The sequence below is a fragment of the Filicampus tigris genome, chromosome 12 (genome assembly GCF_054856515.1).
Source record: "Filicampus tigris isolate MCC_2025a chromosome 12, RoL_Ftig_1.0, whole genome shotgun sequence".
NCBI lineage: Eukaryota > Metazoa > Chordata > Actinopteri > Syngnathiformes > Syngnathidae > Filicampus > Filicampus tigris.
Window position 1 is genome coordinate 13,320,476 of NC_141228.1, and position 21,024 is coordinate 13,341,499.

Here is a 21,024-nt window from a genome sequence, read left to right on the forward strand (position 1 = left end):
TTCACTTATTTTAAAAAAATGGGTGCATTTCAATCACATATGTTCAGGCGAAGTCGTTTTGTGCCGAGAGGAATTTCAGTCAGTGAGTCAGAATACAATATGTATGTAGGTTTAGTTTAGGTTGCCCATAAAATAGATTACATGAGAGTGAATATATCGTAAAATCCTTGACTTTAGGGAAGCAGACCAACATCAGCGTTACTGAGCTACCCCAAACGCACGACCCTTTTCCACCATCATGCAATTCAGCTAATATTTTGTATGTCCAATAAAAATATAGTGGAACCTCTATTCAACGGACCTCAAATTCAACGGACAGAAAATAGTCCACTCAAAACGCCTCGTTGTACAGTACCAAAGTGTGTTAGTTCCAGAATTGACTGCCATTCTCCACCACGCCAACGACACCAACGACATTAAAGTGACGTGTCATCAACAGTAGGAGACTGGTCATGTGTTTACGGCTTGTGCTGTTCTCTCGTCACAGATATACAGACTTTACAGTAGACTAGAGCAGGCTATATAAAGGGTTAATATGGTGTCCATGTTGGCATCGGCAAGTTTCCCATCGCAACAATCTATGGACAGACATGGAGTCCATGTTAGCAGGGGAAAGCGTTTATTCAAATTTAAGATGTTAGCTCGATTAGGCTAGTAGTTTAGGGAGCATGTCGATCGAGTGATTCATATTTACAGATGTAGGTTTTAAGTGAGCATGTACAGTATTATACAGGTCCCTCAGCCAGGCTATTTTTGGTACAGTTAGCATTTGTTGTGTTTTCAAAGCCCTTATCTATGGCATCTAATCGTAATGGAGGTCAAAATAGTAAGCGCTAATATCGTGGCTCAGAAATGCGACCAGCTGCATGCCATTAAAAAACCAAAAACATTTATTTACAATAATTTTGTACGGTAGTGTCATTTCTAGGCTAAGAAAAACGTACAAAACAATAATTTTGTACTGTATTGGGTGTTTTTAGGCCACAAAAAACAACTTCGATGTAACAATCGGTTTTGACAGGCGACCCCTTCCCCCGATTAGTCCATTAAATCGAGGTTCCACTGTATTGTGATGACTTTCATCTTGAAGTTCCATATGGTTTTGACGTCAGTTAAAAAATAAAGTCCCAACTTTTCCACAATCCGGAATATGATAGGTCATATGTATCCTGAAAAGTAGTCTTTCGGTTACTGTGTTTCTTCAGCGCCACCTCTTTAACCCTAACACCACTAGAGAAATAGCTCAAAGTGCTAGTCCCATGAGCACATATGTATGACTAGTGGTGCATCAATTGCTTGCTACACTTCAGTCAAGCTTTCACCATCTCTTTTGCCCTTGCCTCCCACTTTCTCACTCTCTTCCCATCATCTTCAGCAAGAAATGTGAGGTTTGACAAGCGCTGTTACCACAAGGTTAGCTGGAAATTAAGTGTTCTGGTGAAGAGCACTTGTGTAGGGCAGTCTAGAGGGGTTGATAGGTGCTTAATGGTACCGAGACTCTTTGCACTCACAAAGCCATTCAAGCGGCCAAACTGGGCCAACTACGATGAACACTACCACTGTATAAGTGTCCATATACGGTGGCTATAAAATGTCTACACATCCCTGTTCAAATGCTAGCTTTTCATGATGAAAAAAAAAGCGAGACAAGATAAACCATTTCAAAGCAAACTCAGTTGAATTTTTGTTTTAATATTTTAGAGGCTGAGATAATGTGATTGCACAAGTACAGTATGTACACCCTCTTATACTTTCAGAATTAACCAATCACATTCAAACTCATCTTAAATGGGAGTCACCTGCTGCCATTTAAAGGCCTTCTGTTTAACCTCACAGTCAGCTGTTCTGGTAGGCTTTTTATTCCTTAAAAAAAAAATATATATATATTATTATTATTTAAAAAAAAACTTTTTAGCTGAAGCGTTAATTTGGAACTGTTCATAATTCTCTCCACATTGACAAACGCCCCAGTTCCTGGTGGTTAAAAAAAAAAAAAAGGAATTATGAGAGTGGGAAAGGGTCAACATTTATGTACAGATTGAATAAAGGCTAAAAAAAAATGTTCCCACTTTGTTCAATATTGGATTGCATTTATTTTTTGATAGGAGAAAATCAAATTCCAAGTATTTTATTCTGTCCATTGCCTAATGGAAGACACAATACTGCGTCACTTAAAACATCCATTCATCCATTATGTGAACAACTTATCTTCACATTTAGCATAAATCCAGTCTATGCATTGTATGTATAATTCTGTGCCGATCCAAATTTGGTTTGCTCATTAAAGGTAAATGAGTCTAATGTATATACGTTTGTCGGTGCACTTGCGTTTGATGGGCAGCAAAGCCTGGCATTGCTATTGCTAACTACACACACCCACTTTCTCTTTGGCAAGGCTGGGGGCCCTCAGGGCTGCAGAAAAGAGGGTGGGAGAGAGACCTGGCTGCCATCACTTCCCAGGCGAGCATGTAGATGAGGGAAGACAGAGGCGTACATCTGCCTGCAGCACCAGGAAAGACCCAGGAGGGGATTGTACCCACCGCTTCCCCGCTGCCACGGAGCACCTAACAGCAGCAAACAACCAGCAGACTGCCTGCATTGAGCATGGATGGGTGGGAGAGGCAACGCCAACGCAATACACTGGCAGATACACACACATGGGCACATACTTAAATCACCCAATCACAGAACCACACACAAACAAACACGAGCAATAAAGTATGTCCTCGCAGCAGGGCAGTAAGGGGAAGAATGTATGATAGTCAATGAGTCATGGTGTGCCCGTAGGGGAGGTTGTTACTAAACTATTAAGTGGATAACAACAAAGAAAGAAGAAGGAACACGTCCAGTTGTTTTTCTTCGTAAACATGCATACTAATACATTCCCCCAACCCCTCAAAAAATGCCTGTCAGTAGGACCTTAACATCCTGCTGTAGGATCAGCCCTTCATGCTTTCTTGACTTCGCTCCACTCTCAAATTAAAATAAATCAAATGTTGACGTAAGTTTTAAACATATCATTCAATCTCACTTAATAACTAAATATTGAGCGGTAAAGTTCAATACATCCAATTGTTATGATTCGGAATAGTAAACCCTGCTATGACTTGAGTGTAGGTTGGGAGGTGATAGTTCCACCAGCCATATGTGACAGCATAACAGCTACATATAAAACAACGTGCAGGTACCTCAGTGAAAGTGTGGCAATGAGTTGAAAGGTATGTACAGTAGGTGTTATTCTAGTTCCCCTTCACAACTTCTGGAACTACCGTAAAAGTTTGAAAGAGAGATTGCTATAGTGTGTATACTGTAAAGTGCCATCCAATTATTACAGATGATGTATTTAAAGAATATTTTAAGTAGAGTTGGGCCTTGAGATACAAGTCTAATTTGTTCTTTGCACTCGTAACTCAGCCTTCCTGACGCAATTTCTTTTGTCCAGTATGTTTTTTTATAAGGAAAAGACCACTCTACAATATTGTACTTCTTCAAAACATAACAATCACATAATTAATTACAATGTAAAGAATTGAACAGTTTGTCCATAATGATGAATTGATTGATTGACTTGGCCACTGGGGGCATTATAATACTGTACAGTCTTGTCACAAACAAAAAAGAGTTTCACAACTACTCAGTATGCACCAATAACACATGTCATTTTTTCAGAGGATCAAGAATATATGCCTGTGCCGAGTGTTAAATATTGTCTGTCTACATGTATTGCTTATAACACCACCACATAGCTGCCATTTGTTCGCCCATCTATGGTGTCTCCTGTTATGTGTTGGCATTAATCCAGCGGACTTTAAAGCAAAGTTATGTGGATGTTTTATATCCAAAACCTATAATTGCTTTTGTTTTACGTTTAGTCTGACTGCATACTTCAAAGGGGAGTGGCAATAAACAGCTTGAAGCCTCTTTTTTGAAAATTTGCTCACGGCCAGACCTGTTGCATGTTGTGAAGTGACTTGAGGTCACTGACACCGCACAGCAATTTTATGTCATATTTTTGCTCGCAAGTCAGAGCAAAAAAATAAATAAATAAACTCAGCCAAACGATGGCTTGTATCTTGAAAACCTGTTTGAGTTGGCTCGGTCATAGCTCAAGGCACCGCTGTATGCAAAAAGTAATCAAAAGGTGTTTCTGTGTGAGTTATCATCCGTTGTTAATTAATTGTGCTAATGTAAGAATTTATGCAGTCACAGTAAAATAGTGACAAGGAAACTGAGCCATGAGTGGCGGATGTGCAAATGCATGGTGATTCAGTCAATGAGTTGTGAAATTAGAGGTTATTGGTAGTTTAGTGGTAACTTCAAAGCCCACTCTGAGTCGCTTGTTTGGCATTGGAAAACTGATAGAAGTATTTCAGTTACATTCGAGTCTCAAAGGGCCCACTTCAAGGTCATCAAGCAACAGGTGAGATGTATTGACGGGCTTGTAATCGAGTATGGGTCGACTTAATGGAGAGAAAATAGAAGGCTACATCTATTGTCATATTGTTGGGCAGGCTAAAAAACACTTATCCAGAGAACCAATTATAGAATTCACATACTCAGCATGAGCATATTGGTTAATGCTAATTACAGAAAAATAATTTCAGTAAGTACAGCATGTGACATCAAATGGAGAAGCTATTAAGATGCGTGATGAATAAGCTCTAATGCGGTTCTAGCTCACAAAAGAATTGTCTTTCCACTGATAAATTAGCTTAATGGAAACACTAACTTATATATTTTAATTGTCAATTAAAACCAAGAAACCAAATGATGCATTGCTCTTCCTAATGGCCTTTTAATGAGGTTAGATATTCATTCTCCCTTGATTTGACGATGGCTTGCTTGCTGTGCCAGTTGCGCCAGTTCTTCCAGCGACTCATGGAAATGCACAGCAGTAATAAAAGGTGCCTTCCTAATGAAAATTATGTCAATCTAATAATGCAACTAAATTGGAATCTTGTGAAGCCTAACAATCCGCTTGGCTATGATACAATCGTCCAGAAATGTGTTTCTGGAAGTTTGCCTCTGCCGCAAATGTAATACCTATAATAGCCAGTAATGGGTGTTTACTACAGTCACACCGCACTGCTTTTTCATTTCTAGCCCGAGCACTATCGTGAAGAATAGGAGGGTGTGTATTTGGCAGCTTTAGATCAGAAGCATAAACGTGTATAGGCAGTTTGGCATGCAAAGCCAAAAGTGCTGCTATTTCTATAGAGTGGCTATTAGGAATGTACCTGAAATGTGTGGCTCCATGTGAAAAGTCATGCGCACATAAACACTATACTAAATTATATTAATGCATATCTATAGACAAACAAAGTCATTATAGACGTATACATGCTGCACAGCAGGTATGCAACAGTACATGGCACGCAGTGAGGGTCACAATTATGTGGCGTAATGTTCATGTGGACAAGGTTGGCAGCCATTATTTTGTCCCTTTTTTGTTGTACTTTGCGACTATAAGAGCCCCGTGCTGCTGACATGAAAGCGTCCTCATCTACTTCTATCATCAAGCGAGGCTCACAATGCACTCTTTGATCTGGAGTGCTTGCTACCATGAAGAACATTTTATTTGACGTTGTTCCATTGTAGTATTATTACTGCTTCTTTGCAAATAGGTAGTAATCCATCAAAAATCAACTTGAAGAACAGAAAAACACTAGCTTTCTGTGACAAAGGCATCTTTGTGTCGTGGTCAAGTACGCACAATGTCTTTTGTATTTCCATTATTTCCTTTGGGGAAAATAGTTTCCAAATTCTTGACAAATCAGACCCTGTCTAAAAATCAAGGAACAGATTGTTCAAACTTAGTTCCTACTCTGTGAGTTGTGAGACCATTTTAATTTAAAGCGCTGTCGGAGGAAAATGACAATATTAAGAAAGTGGTCCTGTCATGATGCAATGTCGTATGACCTCTAAATGTAAAATTAGTCCACTCGAGTCTATTAACTTCAAACGTTCCTCAAATTTAATTTCTTACAAAAAAGCAATGCACTGTGTTTAGAGGGGACACTTAAAAAAAAAAAGTAATTATTTAGTAGTGCATTTTATGAAAACAATATGCCCCGAATGTAACCTCAACTCTTCTCCAATGGCTTATGATGTTGTTGAGGCAAATGATACCATTTTAAGGGCAGCATGTCCAACGTGTTTATGGGGTTTGTTGCAGCAGGACTATTTTATTTTATTTTTTTAGTTTGAGTGTCGTCGAGAGTTCATGTTGCATAAATATAGTCCAGTTCAAAGTAATACATTTTTACGCATTTAATTTTTAGGCCATTTAATTTATTGAAAGTTGACAGCGTTTACGCCGCTATGTAAATCCATTATGTAGGTCGGGCACTCTGAAGGGTTAGAGGGCGAGCTACACAGAAAATGGGAAGAGGCAATTGAGCAAGGTTGCACAAAGACACCATGGGAACAATAGACCACCGGGCCTTAAATAATGGCTGTACAGTTGGCGGTTTAAATAGCTAAATTCATAAACAGAGCCACATCCCCCGCACACACATATCTACAGTGGATCCATCTCCCACTCACTCATTCAACACGTCTTTCCCTCCTGGGTTGCCAAGGTAGCAGCCAATGTTGCAGTCAGGAGGCTCCCACTCGCCGTTCCCAAGGCCTAGCTTCTCTCAACACACATAGACACACCATTGCCCACCTAGAAGCTGAGGGACAAACACGCACAAACGTAAACCGCCCCTGCATGGTGGCTCCCTGAGCTGGGGGCCAGTGCACTGCAGCCTGCAGTGTGTGGGCTGCTGGGCTGGCTGAGGAGCGGCGAGCTATAAGGCAAGCTGACAGCAGACAGAGGAGCCCCTTTGAGTCTTGGCTAACCCTGTTACGTCAGCCTTGCACAACCTGGCCTCCTTCACCTACTTGGACTCCATCTGAGAGCACCGAGGGAGGAGAGCAAGGCCCACAAGCCCTCAGCTATCCACCCCCGGCGTTGCAGCACTGGCGGGGTGGGGGGAGGAGGAGGGGGGGGGGGGGTGACTGTCTGGCTCTTTCTTGCTCAGGTAGCACGCACCCAGAGGAACGTCGGGTGGGGAAACCAAACCCGAGGCACATCCATTCTTCGGATCGGACGCCAACACGGGGGACAGTCGCATCCACTGTGTTCCATGTCAAGGGCACTCAGAGTGGAACAAGAAGGGACAGAGGCAGCCTGAAATGAGGGTCAGGGGAGGGGCAGTGCAGCCGAGCGAGCTTTCAGCTTGTCCAATTCTGGGACCTAAGCAGAAGGGGGGAGGGATGGGGGTTGAGATTGGGGTAGGGGGCTCGCTAAAAGGAGCGAGACAGGACGTTCCTGGGACGCAGGACTCTGAAACTTTAATGTGTGTCTGCCTGCTTGTGTCTGCACTTCTGAGCCTGGCAGGTCTTTTAATACCTGGCTTTCGGAGACGTCAAACTCCTTTTTCATCCGGTTCCCTGTCAGCCTCGTTCACGCTATCTTTACCCTTCAGTCCATTTCAGGCTCAGATGAATCGGAGGTAAAAGACCTCCTGCACCAGACCTTCTGCGGAATAGTTTTGGGAGGGATTTCAAACTTGAAATGTTTTGTCAGCATAGAGCAGGGATGGGCAACTTGAATAGTGGAGGGGGGCCACAATTTTTCATCAGTGTTACTGGGGGGGGGGAGTCAGTCAATGGACCATGTACTTCCTAATCAGGTATATGACAAAAATGCTATACTAAAGTGGAAGTCAACCCAAAAAAATCTTTACAAGAAAATGTTTTATGCGCCTTAATTAGTCTAAACACGGCATTCTGATTAATATTGCTTTTATGGAATATGAGTTAAACAGTAAAATCCATCCGTTTTTAGCCATCTCCAACGGATTTGCCATGTTCCGTCGACTAAAAATGACATCACAATTACTCAGGGGTCAAGTAACGACCAATCACGGCTCACTTGTTTTCTGAAGCCGAATAATAAATATGAATCACAAAACTGTGTTTAGACTAGTGGGGCTGCATAGAGGATTTTCTTGAAAAGAACATTTTGGGTTGACTTCCCCTCTAAATATGGACAAAATACGTGCATACATGCAAAATACATGTTCTTAATATATTTCATTTTTGGATTATACATTTTTTCATGCATGCATAAAAGAGCCACTAGCCTAACCCAACAACAAAGGATTTGAATCAAACAACAAAATAACCACATACTGTCATTTCCCCCGACCCCCCTAAGCACAACGGACTCTCTTACATAAAAATAACATTCGAGGAGGGCACAAAACCGCTGAACAAGAACCAAACATTAAATGCAAGAACTCGTTTTTCACAAAAATCAACTCACTCAAAATGATTGAGATACTATGTTTGCTCTACATTCCGAATCCACAAAAAATGATTAGGCCTACTCATGTAGTAATATAGGGCAGTAGAAGATCCAGTGTAAGCGCAACTAAGATATAGTATATTCATGTTTTTTTTCCCCTTTTATTAATTTCGGGATTCGTCACATTCAATCAATGCCATTGATTGAGGTGTACCATAAGAAACTTGGTGAAGGCAGAGCTTAATGGTAGTGCTATGCTTGAACTACAGAGATTTTTTCTTTTGTGTTAAATCCAGCACACCTGAAATGTTTTTTTTTTTGTGTATAAGAATCGTGTTGGCGGCAGGTTTTCACATGCTGCCTGTCAGCGGAGGAGCTCTGGCTTGAACAACTCCGCAGCTGACATCACAGTCTATTTATTTTTCATAGCCAACATCTGCTTGGCTTGCTACAGTGTCATTACGATTTGCATCAGCTCAACGGATTCCTTGTATAAATGTGATACGTTGAAGGTGACTACAGTAGTATGCAAAAAAGGGGGTTTCATTAAATGTGCTTAAGGATGGCATCCTTCATGTTGACATAAAAACAATCTTTGACATCAATTGCTTTCTATATAAAAAAAAAATCAATTCCTGTTCTAGCTTGAAAAGCGATTTTCTTTTCGATTGTAAAATGAAAAAAAAAAAAACATTTTTATTTTTTCCCCACCAGGTAGCTGGCGCCCCAAAAAGTGTGCGTCATCTCATCTCTTATACATAGTTATGGGTGCAAGTTTACAACTTCAGGAGGCACTAGACAATTACATTATCATAGAGCTACATTTTCAGGTGGGATTTTTTTCAAGAATAGATGAAAAGTATCAAGAGTAAGTAGACAATGTGTCAAAGCATCATGCCCTTTCTCTTCAAAGTGTTCCAACTGGGAAACCACACACTTAATTCAAACGATGACAAGCTTTTTATTATACATTTGCATTAAAAGTAATCTGAAAGACAGCCCATTCACAGGTGAATGCCGGTGGCTTAAATTGTGCGGGCTGCGTGTAAGGTGGCGTTAAATAAAAGATTAACCTCCGTGTCCCTGGCGTGTTATGAGAACACTATACAGACACAAGCAGCAGGTAAGCATTCAGGGCAAGTGCGGGGAGCAAGCCAGACACCCAGAGGTAACTTTTCAAACAGTTCAAGTCAGCCAGTGTGACAGGTGGAGCTCAAGTCCCCGCCCAGCCAGGCCTCATGCCACGCTGCCATCTTCCGAGCTGACAGGAGCTCGTAAAGAGGAAGCCACATCCGGTGCCCCGCTGAAGGCTCGTGTTCTCGCACCTTGTCAGTGAACCCTCCGCGTTTCACTCAAGATGCTACAAGACAGATCGAGTGATGCGAGCGAGTCAAGGGATAACACTCATGTATTAGGTAAACCTACGTAGACTTATGATGAGCTGTGTCACATTTATACAAATGTACTTATGATGTGATTATCATTTATTTTGTGTATATAGTTGGTTCGTAAGGCCTGACGCATACTGAGCGAAATTTTTTTTTTACAGTTGATGACTCATTCCGTGCTGCAAAAACTGTGACACTATCGGGCTATGAAGCTCTACATTCAGTATACTCCACTGTTTTTTTTTAAACCAAAAAACATGGCCGATTGGACAAGGAAGAGGCCGATTCCCACAAGGTGGTATTTTGAGAGGCTGTTGGCAATGATTGATCACCCCATTCTGCACCTGTGTATTTCATCAACAGAGACTCCCCGTGCTTAGCTTTCGACCCGCAGGTACATATGAAATCATAAATGAAACAGATTTTAAAATTGTAAAACACAATACTATTGTATTGGCACAGCTTAGTGGTGCTGCAACAGATGGCTGGGTCTCGCTTCTGCTTAGTACCTGGAAATCTTTTCATTTCTGTGAAAGCTCAAGTGTATTTTTGATGATTATCTGATTACTATAACGTTGCATCACCGTTCACGAGTGCTTCAAATTGTGACTCGCACTAAAACTAATGGCCAACGGTTGGCCACTGGTTGCCGAACCCGTCATATTGCGTGACTGTTCAGTCCAGTATGCAAGTGTTATGCAAAAATGACATAAGTAATTTGATAGACTATATGGAGATGTGTTGCATCTCCAATAAGTCTTGCTGAATGTAATAGAAAATAAAACAAAGCGTTTTGAGCAGGTTTACGATGACTGAGTTTCCATCCAAACTCTGCTATTGTCTTGCTTCCTTGTTGCTTGTAAAATCACATCTAAGGGGAAAATCGGGCGGCGGGAGACCATGTTGATGATGGTAGTGTGCAGGATGCCCGTGTTATTTTGGGACACAACAGCCTCCATTATCCTAGTGCGCCCGACTCCATTTTGTGGCCTATTACGGCAAAAGGGGGAAATAACCGTGAAAGGAATAACAGGGTATCCTCTAAACTTGGCTTGGACTTCTCTGGCCACAACACATTTGTCATCACTCCCGAAACTTATCTTAGGGGAAATCAAATGCAGTGATTTTGTCCACAATACACATATTTATTCCAGTGTTGTCGTCTTGTTTGCCCGACTGCTCTCTCACTGTTTGGTGATTGCTGCTGCTGCCTGTTTGCTCTTTAATGAGATTATCAGAAGAGGAGTGTCAGTAAGTAGGATCTAAAACGAAAGCCGTTATGGAGCATTATCCAAGAGATGCTGCCGACCCACCCCCCTCCCGTGATCCATCTGCTGTACGGCCACCCACACTGCCACTATGACGCGATTACAGCCGTGATTAGCAGCGGGAGGCTCCGCTTAATTCAAACAACTCTGGAGAACATGTGGCACTTTGCTGCATTGCTGAGTCGCAGCGCTTGAAACCACACGGCGGGCAGAGATGTTGCAAGAGGCAACGTGCAGCTGTCCGCTGTGTCAACAATGTCTTCACTGTTTATCGAGCAAATCTGAGCAAAGACAAAACTACTTTTAAAATCCTTCGGCTTGGTGTTTTGTGAAGAAACTACATGAAATTGACACTTCATCATGCTCCACTGATGCATGGGAAGTGGAGAAAAAAAAAACCTTCAATGTTAACTGGTTTCTACTTACAATTAAATTGTTAACGTGTGGCTCATATTCAACTGAAGCCACTTATAATCTGTGTTTAACTTTGGGTTAATTTATCGTTGTGTTGTCTTTACATGTGTAGTGGCCATATTTCCTGTATTACTGTAATAAGCGCTATAAAACGCAAGTCATCTTTCTAGTTGATTCCTCGTACGAAAGTGGAGTGAGGTGTTAAGGTCTCCATTTCTATAAATGTACCTGTAATCTTGTCGCGAACCAGTTTGCAGGATTCGATCTCCCCGATGCTTCCGAAGAGGCTGCGGAACTCCTCCTGGGTCATGTTTTGTGGCAGGTAGTTGACAATGAGGTTGGTCTTGCTGTCGTCGTTTGTGGGCCCAGTCTGCATGGGCGAGGGGCAGCCGCGGCTGTTGGTGGTTGGCCCGTTGGCTGTGGTGCCTCCTCCGCTTGGTCCGTTTGTCACCGGAGCCTCCATGTTACTGATTATCTGAGAGAGGCGAGGAGGAAGAGAGAGGTGGGGGAAAAGATCAGAAGATGGAGTCTTTAGTCTAAGTGATTTTTTTGAATGGGTTGACAAATAAAAACATATTTCAAATATTTAAAAGTTGTTTCTGTGGTAACATTTACAAAAAAACATCAGATTCATTTTCCACCTTTTTGGGTCTTTCCTTCAATTCCAATATGCTGTTTATATTATGATTACTATTACTATTATTATTAATAGTAAAATGGCGAAATATTGTATTCAACAGACTTTTTGTTGTTGAATATGCATCTTATGGCTGGAAAAGAGATAATGAGTTTTTAAAAAAAAAATACAAAAAAAACCCCAATAAAAATAGCAACACAATTGGTGTTTTAATTAAAATTAGGGGTGTACATCTCTCCAAATAAAGACAATTTGATTTGTATGTCGATACAACGGGGTGCATACAGTTTAAGGACGGTTCGTTTTTTAAAGTGGAATGATGGAAGGATTTATGATTCAATTCGATATGGTACGGCTCAGTTCAAGAGAGTACGATGCAATGTGTTTCATGCTGTCATTTTACATACATATGAATGAACTTGTCAGTGCTGTAAATGTGGCATTTCCTTCAAAGATATGCACTCTGTTTTAAATCAAATCCAATTTTCCGATTCAGATTGTTTTTTGTTACATACCTAGCCACTATCTTGTGTTATTTCCACCTTTCTATCAAAAATTTGTATTCTCTGGCTTTTGAGCCAACCTGAAATTTTCGGCTCTTTTCCTGTGTCTATTGTATATAGTGTTTTATGTCAATTTATTGATTCCACTTGTGTATTAGGGCTATTTTGTTTGTATTTTGTTTGTATGTAAAGTGCTTTATTACAGCTCTAGCTGTTGTGAAATGCGCTATACAAATAGAATTGCATTGTATTGTAAAACTTTTATGCACTATTATCTTCTATACATTTTACAAAAAAAGTAACCTACTTTAGCATAACAACTTCAATTATATTCAGTAATCTAGACTGAACATGAAGATTGTCATTCAAAGGTGCGGCACGATCAAAGTATTCTACATTTTAGCAACTGGGGCACCCCTTTAGCCAAATACAGTACTGCATTAAACTGCTGCTGATGCTACTGCTGTGGCAGAGAAGTTCAGACTCTTCTTCTCAGGTTTTGAAGAGCATCTCAGGATCAAAGTGTTCTCAAAGGAACTGTGAGCTCGCATAAGTGTGTGTGAAAATAAGCTAAAAAAAGGGAGGAGTGAGAGTCAGAAATTGGAGGAGGAAGATGTAGGTTGCTTTCACACCAGTGCCTTCTAATGTGTTTTTAAATGGACTCGTCACCTGTCGTTGAATATTACTCTCCAAGAGAAAGGGGTGGAGTCACACATTTGCGTACGTTTTGTAAATTAAGTGTGAGTGTGTCTGAGGGAGACAACTCGTAAGACGGTTCACTAGACAAATATGGAGGCAGGGGTTCCCAAATTGAGGAGCTAAGTTTAAGTGCCGAATACATCGATTGCATGTCAATACATCGTTAGTAAGTGACAGGCTATACAATTAAAAAGTTGTTTTATTCAATCTTTTGTGCTTTCCAAATGCACCCATTCTGAGTTCTTCAATCGAGTAAAAATAATACACATAACATTTTCATCATGACCTGTCATACTAAAACCCAAAATAAAATGCCATTAGGATTTTTGCGGATTCATAACCACTGTTATCGTCATCAGTGCGATGGTGCCCCTGTTTACTTATTCAGACATGCATCTATTTTTAACTATTCTGAAATACACACAGGCAGACTGATCTTGGAAGTAGACAGTAAAAGAAGCACACCCACTTTATTTCTATTTCTGGAATAACCCAAAAACAAAACCAAAACAAAAAAGTCTGCTAATTATATACCTAAATAAACGGTTTCATCCATTCATTTTTCAATTAATTTATAAAGCGGTGGTGAACAGAAAACTCAAAACTGCAGCATTTTTTTATTGTAAGACACATTAAAATCATATATCTTGATATATAATAACTACATGAACATGTAACAAAATATATCAAATAAAATGTACTATTATTTAAGGAACAATTTAAACGTGTTTCTGTTGTCCGCACATAGGACAGAGACCTGGTATTTACTTCACTTTCATCAATTGCATTTAATTATATTTAAATGGATTGTTAGAATGCAATTATTTTACATAGTGTCAAGAAACCACGTTTTCACAAAGACATGAAAAATTCGATTCATTTTCATTTAGGAATGTTGGTCTTGCCCATATTGCCATCCTCTCATTATACAGTTACACAAAACAACACACACACCAAGACACGCACACAAATTCAGACACACACTAAGGGCCTGCACTCATTCCCACAGTGAGGCATCTTTAGTTGAAACACACACCCATACAATGCACAAACACACACACACACACACGCAGAAACACAAAACAGGAGAGAACAATGGGCCTGAACCCACAGCAAAAAGGAAAAAAAAAACAGACTTGAGATGTCTAAAAGCTCTCAAGATGAGAGCTGCATGCAAATTGTTCTTTTGACAGTATCCTTCCCTGCTCGCCTCTCTACCACAACAAAGACAACCACAGTGTGAGTGATGGTGTGGGTGTGTCTAAGAATTGGAGAGAGACAGAACAGTATGTAACCATAACAGTTGACTGAAGAGGGCCTTATTATTAAATGTGTTTGCATTCCCCGCTGAGCTGCTCCAGTCTATCTCAGCCTTTCAACTCGATGAGACACTTTTTCGAGAAGTTTGGGCACCAAAATGGCTGCCTCTAATTAGCGGGGACCAGCAGAGCCTGAGCGGACATTTGTATGTCCTTGCGTGTATATGCCCACCAGCATGAATGCTCCTTAGCATGCCACTTTATTGTAGTAGTGAACACACTGGGTGCTCCTCATCGCCCACAGTGGAGCTCAGAACTGTGGGCAGAAGTCAATGTCCATGCATACTATAACGATCTTCTGAGCTACCAGTCTTTTGAGGCAGCTTTTTCTACTCAAGCTACAATGCATAAAAAATAAAATACAGTCAAAATCAAAATCACAATTACATTTCGTTTGATTGGCCAGCCCTAGGCAGAAGGTAGGTTTGTGTCTAGGTGGAAGTTCCACCTACACACACACACACTCGTTTGCTCTGCTCATAGCCCCTGACTCCCTCATCCAATCACCAATTTAACAGTAGCGGCGTTAGCTTTGTGATTGACAGTGAGCTGGAACAGAGAGATAATGGCGGCGCACATGTCTGCTGTGGCTGCTTTGGCTCACAATAGTTTCGCCAAACTAGGACTAAACACAACATCAAACCCAGTGGAATCCGTGTCAACAGCTCCATGGGATATCATTAAAAATTTGCCTATAGGTGTGAGTGTGCATGGTAGTTTGTTTCTATGTGAACTGTGATTGGCAGGCAATCAGTTCAGGGTGTACCCCACCTCTCAGCTGGAAAAGCAAGGAAGTCACCGAAGAAAAGCGCAGTAGAACGCGGATGGACAGATATAACAGTTGGATGTGATGTGTCAAAACACCCCAAAGAAATAGAAAACCAGTACACTTGACACACCTTATTTTTGTCTGGCTGGAATTAGCCTGTTTTTTTTAGGTGTGGGAGCTGGGCGGCTGCTTGTTGTGTTGAGACACAATTCTAAAAAAGTGAGAGAGAACTGCAAAATCCATGCAAGCCACCAGCAAGGATTGCATTTTCCCTTAAGTAGTCAGCGCTTCATCACAAAGTCAGCACTTCTGCCTAAAGCCGCAAAATTACACTTTTCAATTAGTGTGAGCACGCAGCGGACAAATTGCCAAACACCACCCACACCGTGTAAACAACTTCACTAAGCAATCAGTTCTGTGCTTGTTATCATAAGCTAACAATGTTAGCTAACTCTATTCTGTGGAGCCAACAAGCCTAAATGCAGCTCTGCTTACCTTTTGACGTTGACATACTGTAGTGTTTCAGACAGTGTAGTCTGACAGTGGCTTAAAAAAGTCAGATGTTTGCCTAGCTTAGGTGGTTATGCCATATTCAGAGAAACCTGGTGTAGATGCAGCCGAATTGTGATGACGCAATTTGCAAAATTCAGGCTTACTCACAAACATGTTTCACAAATAGGCAGATAAATGTTAGATGTCATACTTGACGGTTGGCCAAGTCTCCCAGAGAGACAAATGTTTGTATACAAGGAGTCATAAAGTCTAATTTAAAATGTTCCTTTTAATAATAGGAGACGCATGGTGTTATTACATAGCATTACTCTAATGAATGGGCTCTAACAATGGCGTTGCTGTGAGGGCTCTAACAATCATAATATTATTACAGTGTAACTTTATGCTTGGTACGGCTGGGCGTTATGGCCTAAAAATAAAATATTGGATGTTTTTCCCCCTAAAAAGGCAGCTTTCTGATTTTAAGGGATTTGTTTTTCCCTTTTATAAAAATCTAAAGCAGATGACAATGGCAAGTGAAAAGTTTCCCTTTAAACAATACCTTTTCATGTTAACCCATGTAAACATTTACAATGGGTAAACGTGTTAAAACGTTCCAATATGCGGAAATTTGATATGAGTACCAAATTAACAAAACAAATCCCTTTGGGATTAGTACGTAACAAAACTGTCACTGAACATATCGCGAATAAATAGCGCTGCATCCATACAAAATTAACCTTTGTGCCAGAAAATCTCAATAAAATCCTGCATACAATATATACTGTGCTGTAGTACAACATGTGCATGCCAGGTTGGTTGCCTCAGGCTTTAGGCATGTCCTGTAACATGCACTTAACAATAGAATTTCTTGTCTATGTTACTCAGCTGTAGGATGTTTATTTCATACTGCTACCATATGCCGAAAAATGACTACTTTTGCAATGAATAAAAGAGCACCGTGTACCATATTTGGCAATGACTGGCATGGTCAACTTACAACAACAACTATAAGGACAATTTTCATTTAAATTTGTGAATTTAAACTGAGAAACAATAGATGTTAGCAGTATTGCTTTGGTTTTTACTCATCCCTTCACAGAAGTCCTTTCAACCATCCATCATCCATCCATCCATCCATCCATCCATCTCAGTCAGCAGTATCACTACTGGCGTGTAATTGTGTCAACACAATAGAATATCAGATCATATTACTTGATGGCTGTGTAAAATGCCCGGTCCATCCATTTGGCAGCAGCAGTAGTCTCCTTACCATCTTTGGCTGTGTCAGCAATCCCTTCTCTGCCCAGCCCTGGAGCTGCGGGAGCTCTGCCTGACGCCACTGTGTCTCTGTCGACCCCTATGGAGCGGAGCACATGGAGGGAGGGAGGGATGCACAGCCCACCGTCAGCATCATACACTTACTTTGCACTTGTTTAGGGTAGAATTTGTTGTTGTTTTGATGGGAGGAAGCGGGAGGAAGGGAGGGGGGTATGGTAGCTCACAAATACTATGTAGTCATTCAACCACTAAAACAAAAATGGCTCAGAAGAAATGGTGATAATCGTAAAAATGTATTGGGACATCTACATACACACTTAGAGTAGGGCTGTGTATCTTTGCGAACCTGGCGATATGATCCGTACCTCCATACATAATCACGATACAATATGTACTGCACCTCGATATGATTCGATACAATTTTACAAGATGCGATACGGTATAATAATATATAGTATAGCCTTACTGCTCCTTAGTTTATGTTGAACACATCCATATACTCAACAAAGTAGAAATGTGCATATCTTGAATTTACTGAAGAAAACCAAAGCATAACAAAGCTTGCCAAAATGTGTCCAAACATCTGCCTTGAGAGAGGACAGTACTTCAAAAATCTTTTATTTTTCCAATTTTCCTCATTCCAAGGCTTCCTTCTCATGTGAGTCACTGGCGCCGCTGGGCCCCCCAGCATCAAGGAGGAGTATCTATACTCAGAAGTAGGATATCAATACGGTATCGTGTTTATTAATATCAGTACATATCTGGGTATCAATATTTTGAGCACACCCCTAACTTACAGTAAGTCGAAAATATAAAATAAATAATTTGAAGCAATAACAGCTTCCGTTCTTCTTGAATACTCTCACAAGAATTTGATTGGCGCACAATCGCTGTCTCTGTTTGTTGTCCAAAAGAACTCATCCGTCCATAAAAAACATCAAATTATTGAAAATGTATTGGTAAGCAGCTTCTGATTGACTACTAAAGTATCAAATAGGTGTGTGATAGCATTGCCTCGGTGGTATTTGTTGCAGTGGTTTCAAGAAGCTCCACAGTGGCTGGAGAAAAAAACCAAAAAAAAAAAACACGCTAATTGTGTGTGTTGCAACCAGCGGATTGGTGTGGTCCTCGCAATGACCTTGGGTTTATGAGTTCATAATGAGGGTTTCCCTCTTGCTATCCGCGGGTAAACAAGCCTGCGGTTGAAGACACAGAAATGTCACAAATGAGCAGGAAGTCTGTTCAGCAGCTCTCAAGAGCGAGGCGGGTGGGGGGCCTTAATGCCTACAGCTATGGATGCCACTAGCAGCCAATTTAGCAGGAGAGGGGAAAGAGAGGCGGGATGACCTCTGCTTTCATTTACTCCTTCAGAGGGAAGAGGAGAGGGAGCGGGCGATCAGTTGGAAGGAAGAAGAAAAAGAGAAGGATGAGCAATGTGGAAGACACTTCCCATGCTTCAAAGAAGGGGAGAGATGAGGTCGGCGAGAGAGGGAGAGAGAGAGAGAGAGAGAGAACAAGAGAGTCTGTACTGCACATGTTCTCCTGTCAATGTGTCTTGTAAACCTGGCTGAGAATGCGAAATGGAGGTCTAAATGAGAATGAAGTGTCAAAAAGAAGGAGGATCCACCAGGACAAATAGGTCAGTGGTTGTCCAAGGTAAAACAGAGTATTGAGCCACCTTTGTTTTAGTCAAGTGAAGACTAAACAATGTTGTGTATATACAGTAAAACAGATTCATTTAAATGGTTTCGTGAGACACGAAAACCATTCCTTCAATGAAGCAAATGAGTGTGACATTTGTACAGTGGAACCCCCAGTGTTCCTGGTCAACCTGCCATTTGTTCGGATGTCGTAACAATTTAATCAGCTTCGGGCGATAAATATCATTTCATGCAAGTGTAAAATATATTTAAATGTTCAAAAATTGCAGATGCCCCTCAAAAATATTAGTTTTGAACATTCTTAAAGGGGAAGCAAAATTTTATAGCAAGAATACATTTGTATGTGCCCAACGTGAGTCAAAACATGGTACTCTCATTCATGTGGGCTGGGCAAGCCATTTTGGGCAAAATCACTATCAGCTGCAGACCAGAAGTGACATGGAAACTACTGTAAAATGCTTTTTAATGTTTTCCTTTCAACTCAGCATGACTCAGCATTGTTATTGTGTTTCATTGTGTTTACTATTTTTTACTGTTATCAATTTTTTGTTTTAACTGTCTTTGCTTTGATTTGTCAGATTTTACTTACTGTATGGTACTTTGCATGCAGCTGTGGTTGTTTTTAAAGTGCTCTATAATTAAATAAAGTTGATAATCCAGTGGGCCATTGAACTGCCGGCTGATAGATTGTTGAGAGAGGTGGATTTGATCATTCGATCCTGTTTACAGCCAAGGCTGAATGGAAAATGTGCAACGGTCATCAAAGGAAGCTTAGCGAACAGTAAAAATATCTACTTCTTGATGTCAAAGCGATCTGACAAAACAGTTCCAAAGCAGCTCACAACTTGCTAAGTACACGAAAATGATGACATTTATGATCATGGCTTAACTCTTTAAATGGAAATCAAATACATATATCTTGTTGTTGCTGAATATTTATTAACTCTATGGTTTTCTTAGCATATGAAGTGCTCAGGAATTAGCTGAGACATCACATTCTCGTGAGAGTGAAAAGCCCTACAAATGAGGCCCCCCCCCCCCATAAGCGAGCGGATGCGATGTTCAAAACATATTTTAAGTAAATACTTTGTACATTAGTAATAGGGCTGAACAACTCTACTTGCAATTTTTTTTTTATTAGGTCTGGTATGCATTATATAATACTGAGGTAAAGGCAAATTAAGCATTAATTCATATGAGTACATACAGTTTATCTAGTACAATTAGCAATTTTGATATGGTTGGTAACCGTTCACCACGACAACTTAACTCTGCCTCACAGGTGTGTTGTAAACACAAGTATGATACTATAAAGGCACAAAATCAAGTGCAGTTTACAACAATCATGTCAACAAAACAGTGGCTTTGACACTTCCTACATATCACGTTGTTTCATGAAACATGACGTAAATGTGGACTGGACTGGACTTTGTGACCACTCAATTTCATATACAGAACGATAAACAATAATCCTGTGGCTCTACCACTTCCTACACGTCACTTCATTTCATGAGACATGATATGTAAACGTGGACCGCACTTCTTAAATCACTCACCCAACCAATCAATGGCCAACTAGCGCCTAGCATGAGAGGCTAAAGTCATACACAACAAGCTACATAAAGTTTTGCAGCTTTGAATGTACATAACTGGAAGTGAATATTTTTCTTCTGTCTCAAAATGCTATATTAGAAAGCAAAATGTGTAGAGTTAATCGTTTGAGGTCTAATGGAAGACCGACATCTTGCAAAATTCGTTAAAATTTCTCACAATATGCTGACTTCATGCATTCATTTGAAGTGGAATTGACCCGGAAAATTTTAATCAGTTTCCAAATTTTACAACCTTAGCGGCGTTTGTATTGGAGGTTCCACTGTAATACTTTGTTGGCTGTTGTTATTCTGGTGTTTTAAACAATCTTAAGTCTATATTGGGATAGCTAGAAGCTCAAACACCAAACTTTGCAACAATCGTGCAATTTTGTCGAGGTAGCTAAACTACAACAACAATTACAAACCAAAACATGCACTTAGAATTGACAAAACTGCATCACACAGACTATTGCACACCCTGCATGCTAACATGAGCATCTATTAAATATGACGCAGAAAAGCTACCCTGAAAGAAGGCAACGTTAGACAGAGGTGAACATCAAAAGCATTTTTCACTCATCCTGCAAAGCTGTCGCTTCACATACGATGTCAGTGCGGTGAAGCAATGCGTGCCGCGACAAGCAGACAGTGCAGCGTCATCACAGCGTCGACACACGTGGTGATCGCATGTAACAAGCAGCA

General features: G+C 40.6%; 1 protein-coding gene across 8 annotated transcripts in view; it reads right to left on the bottom strand.

Annotated features, from left to right (window-relative positions):
• The window catches only part of elavl4 (ELAV like neuron-specific RNA binding protein 4), a 99,077-nt gene that overhangs the window by 36,315 nt on the left and 41,738 nt on the right, over positions 1-21,024 (bottom strand). For 6 of the 8 annotated variants that reach the window (XM_086046758.1, XM_086046763.1, XM_086046761.1 and 3 more), the window contains 2 exons: positions 17,062-17,148; positions 11,598-11,844 (listed from right to left, as the gene is read on the bottom strand). In XM_086046758.1, coding sequence (XP_085902884.1) covers positions 11,598-11,844; positions 17,062-17,148 — 334 coding nt within the window. The remainder of the gene's footprint in view (positions 1-11,597; positions 11,845-17,061; positions 17,149-21,024) is intronic. The other 2 variants (XM_086046762.1, XM_086046765.1) reach the window with 1 other exon arrangement.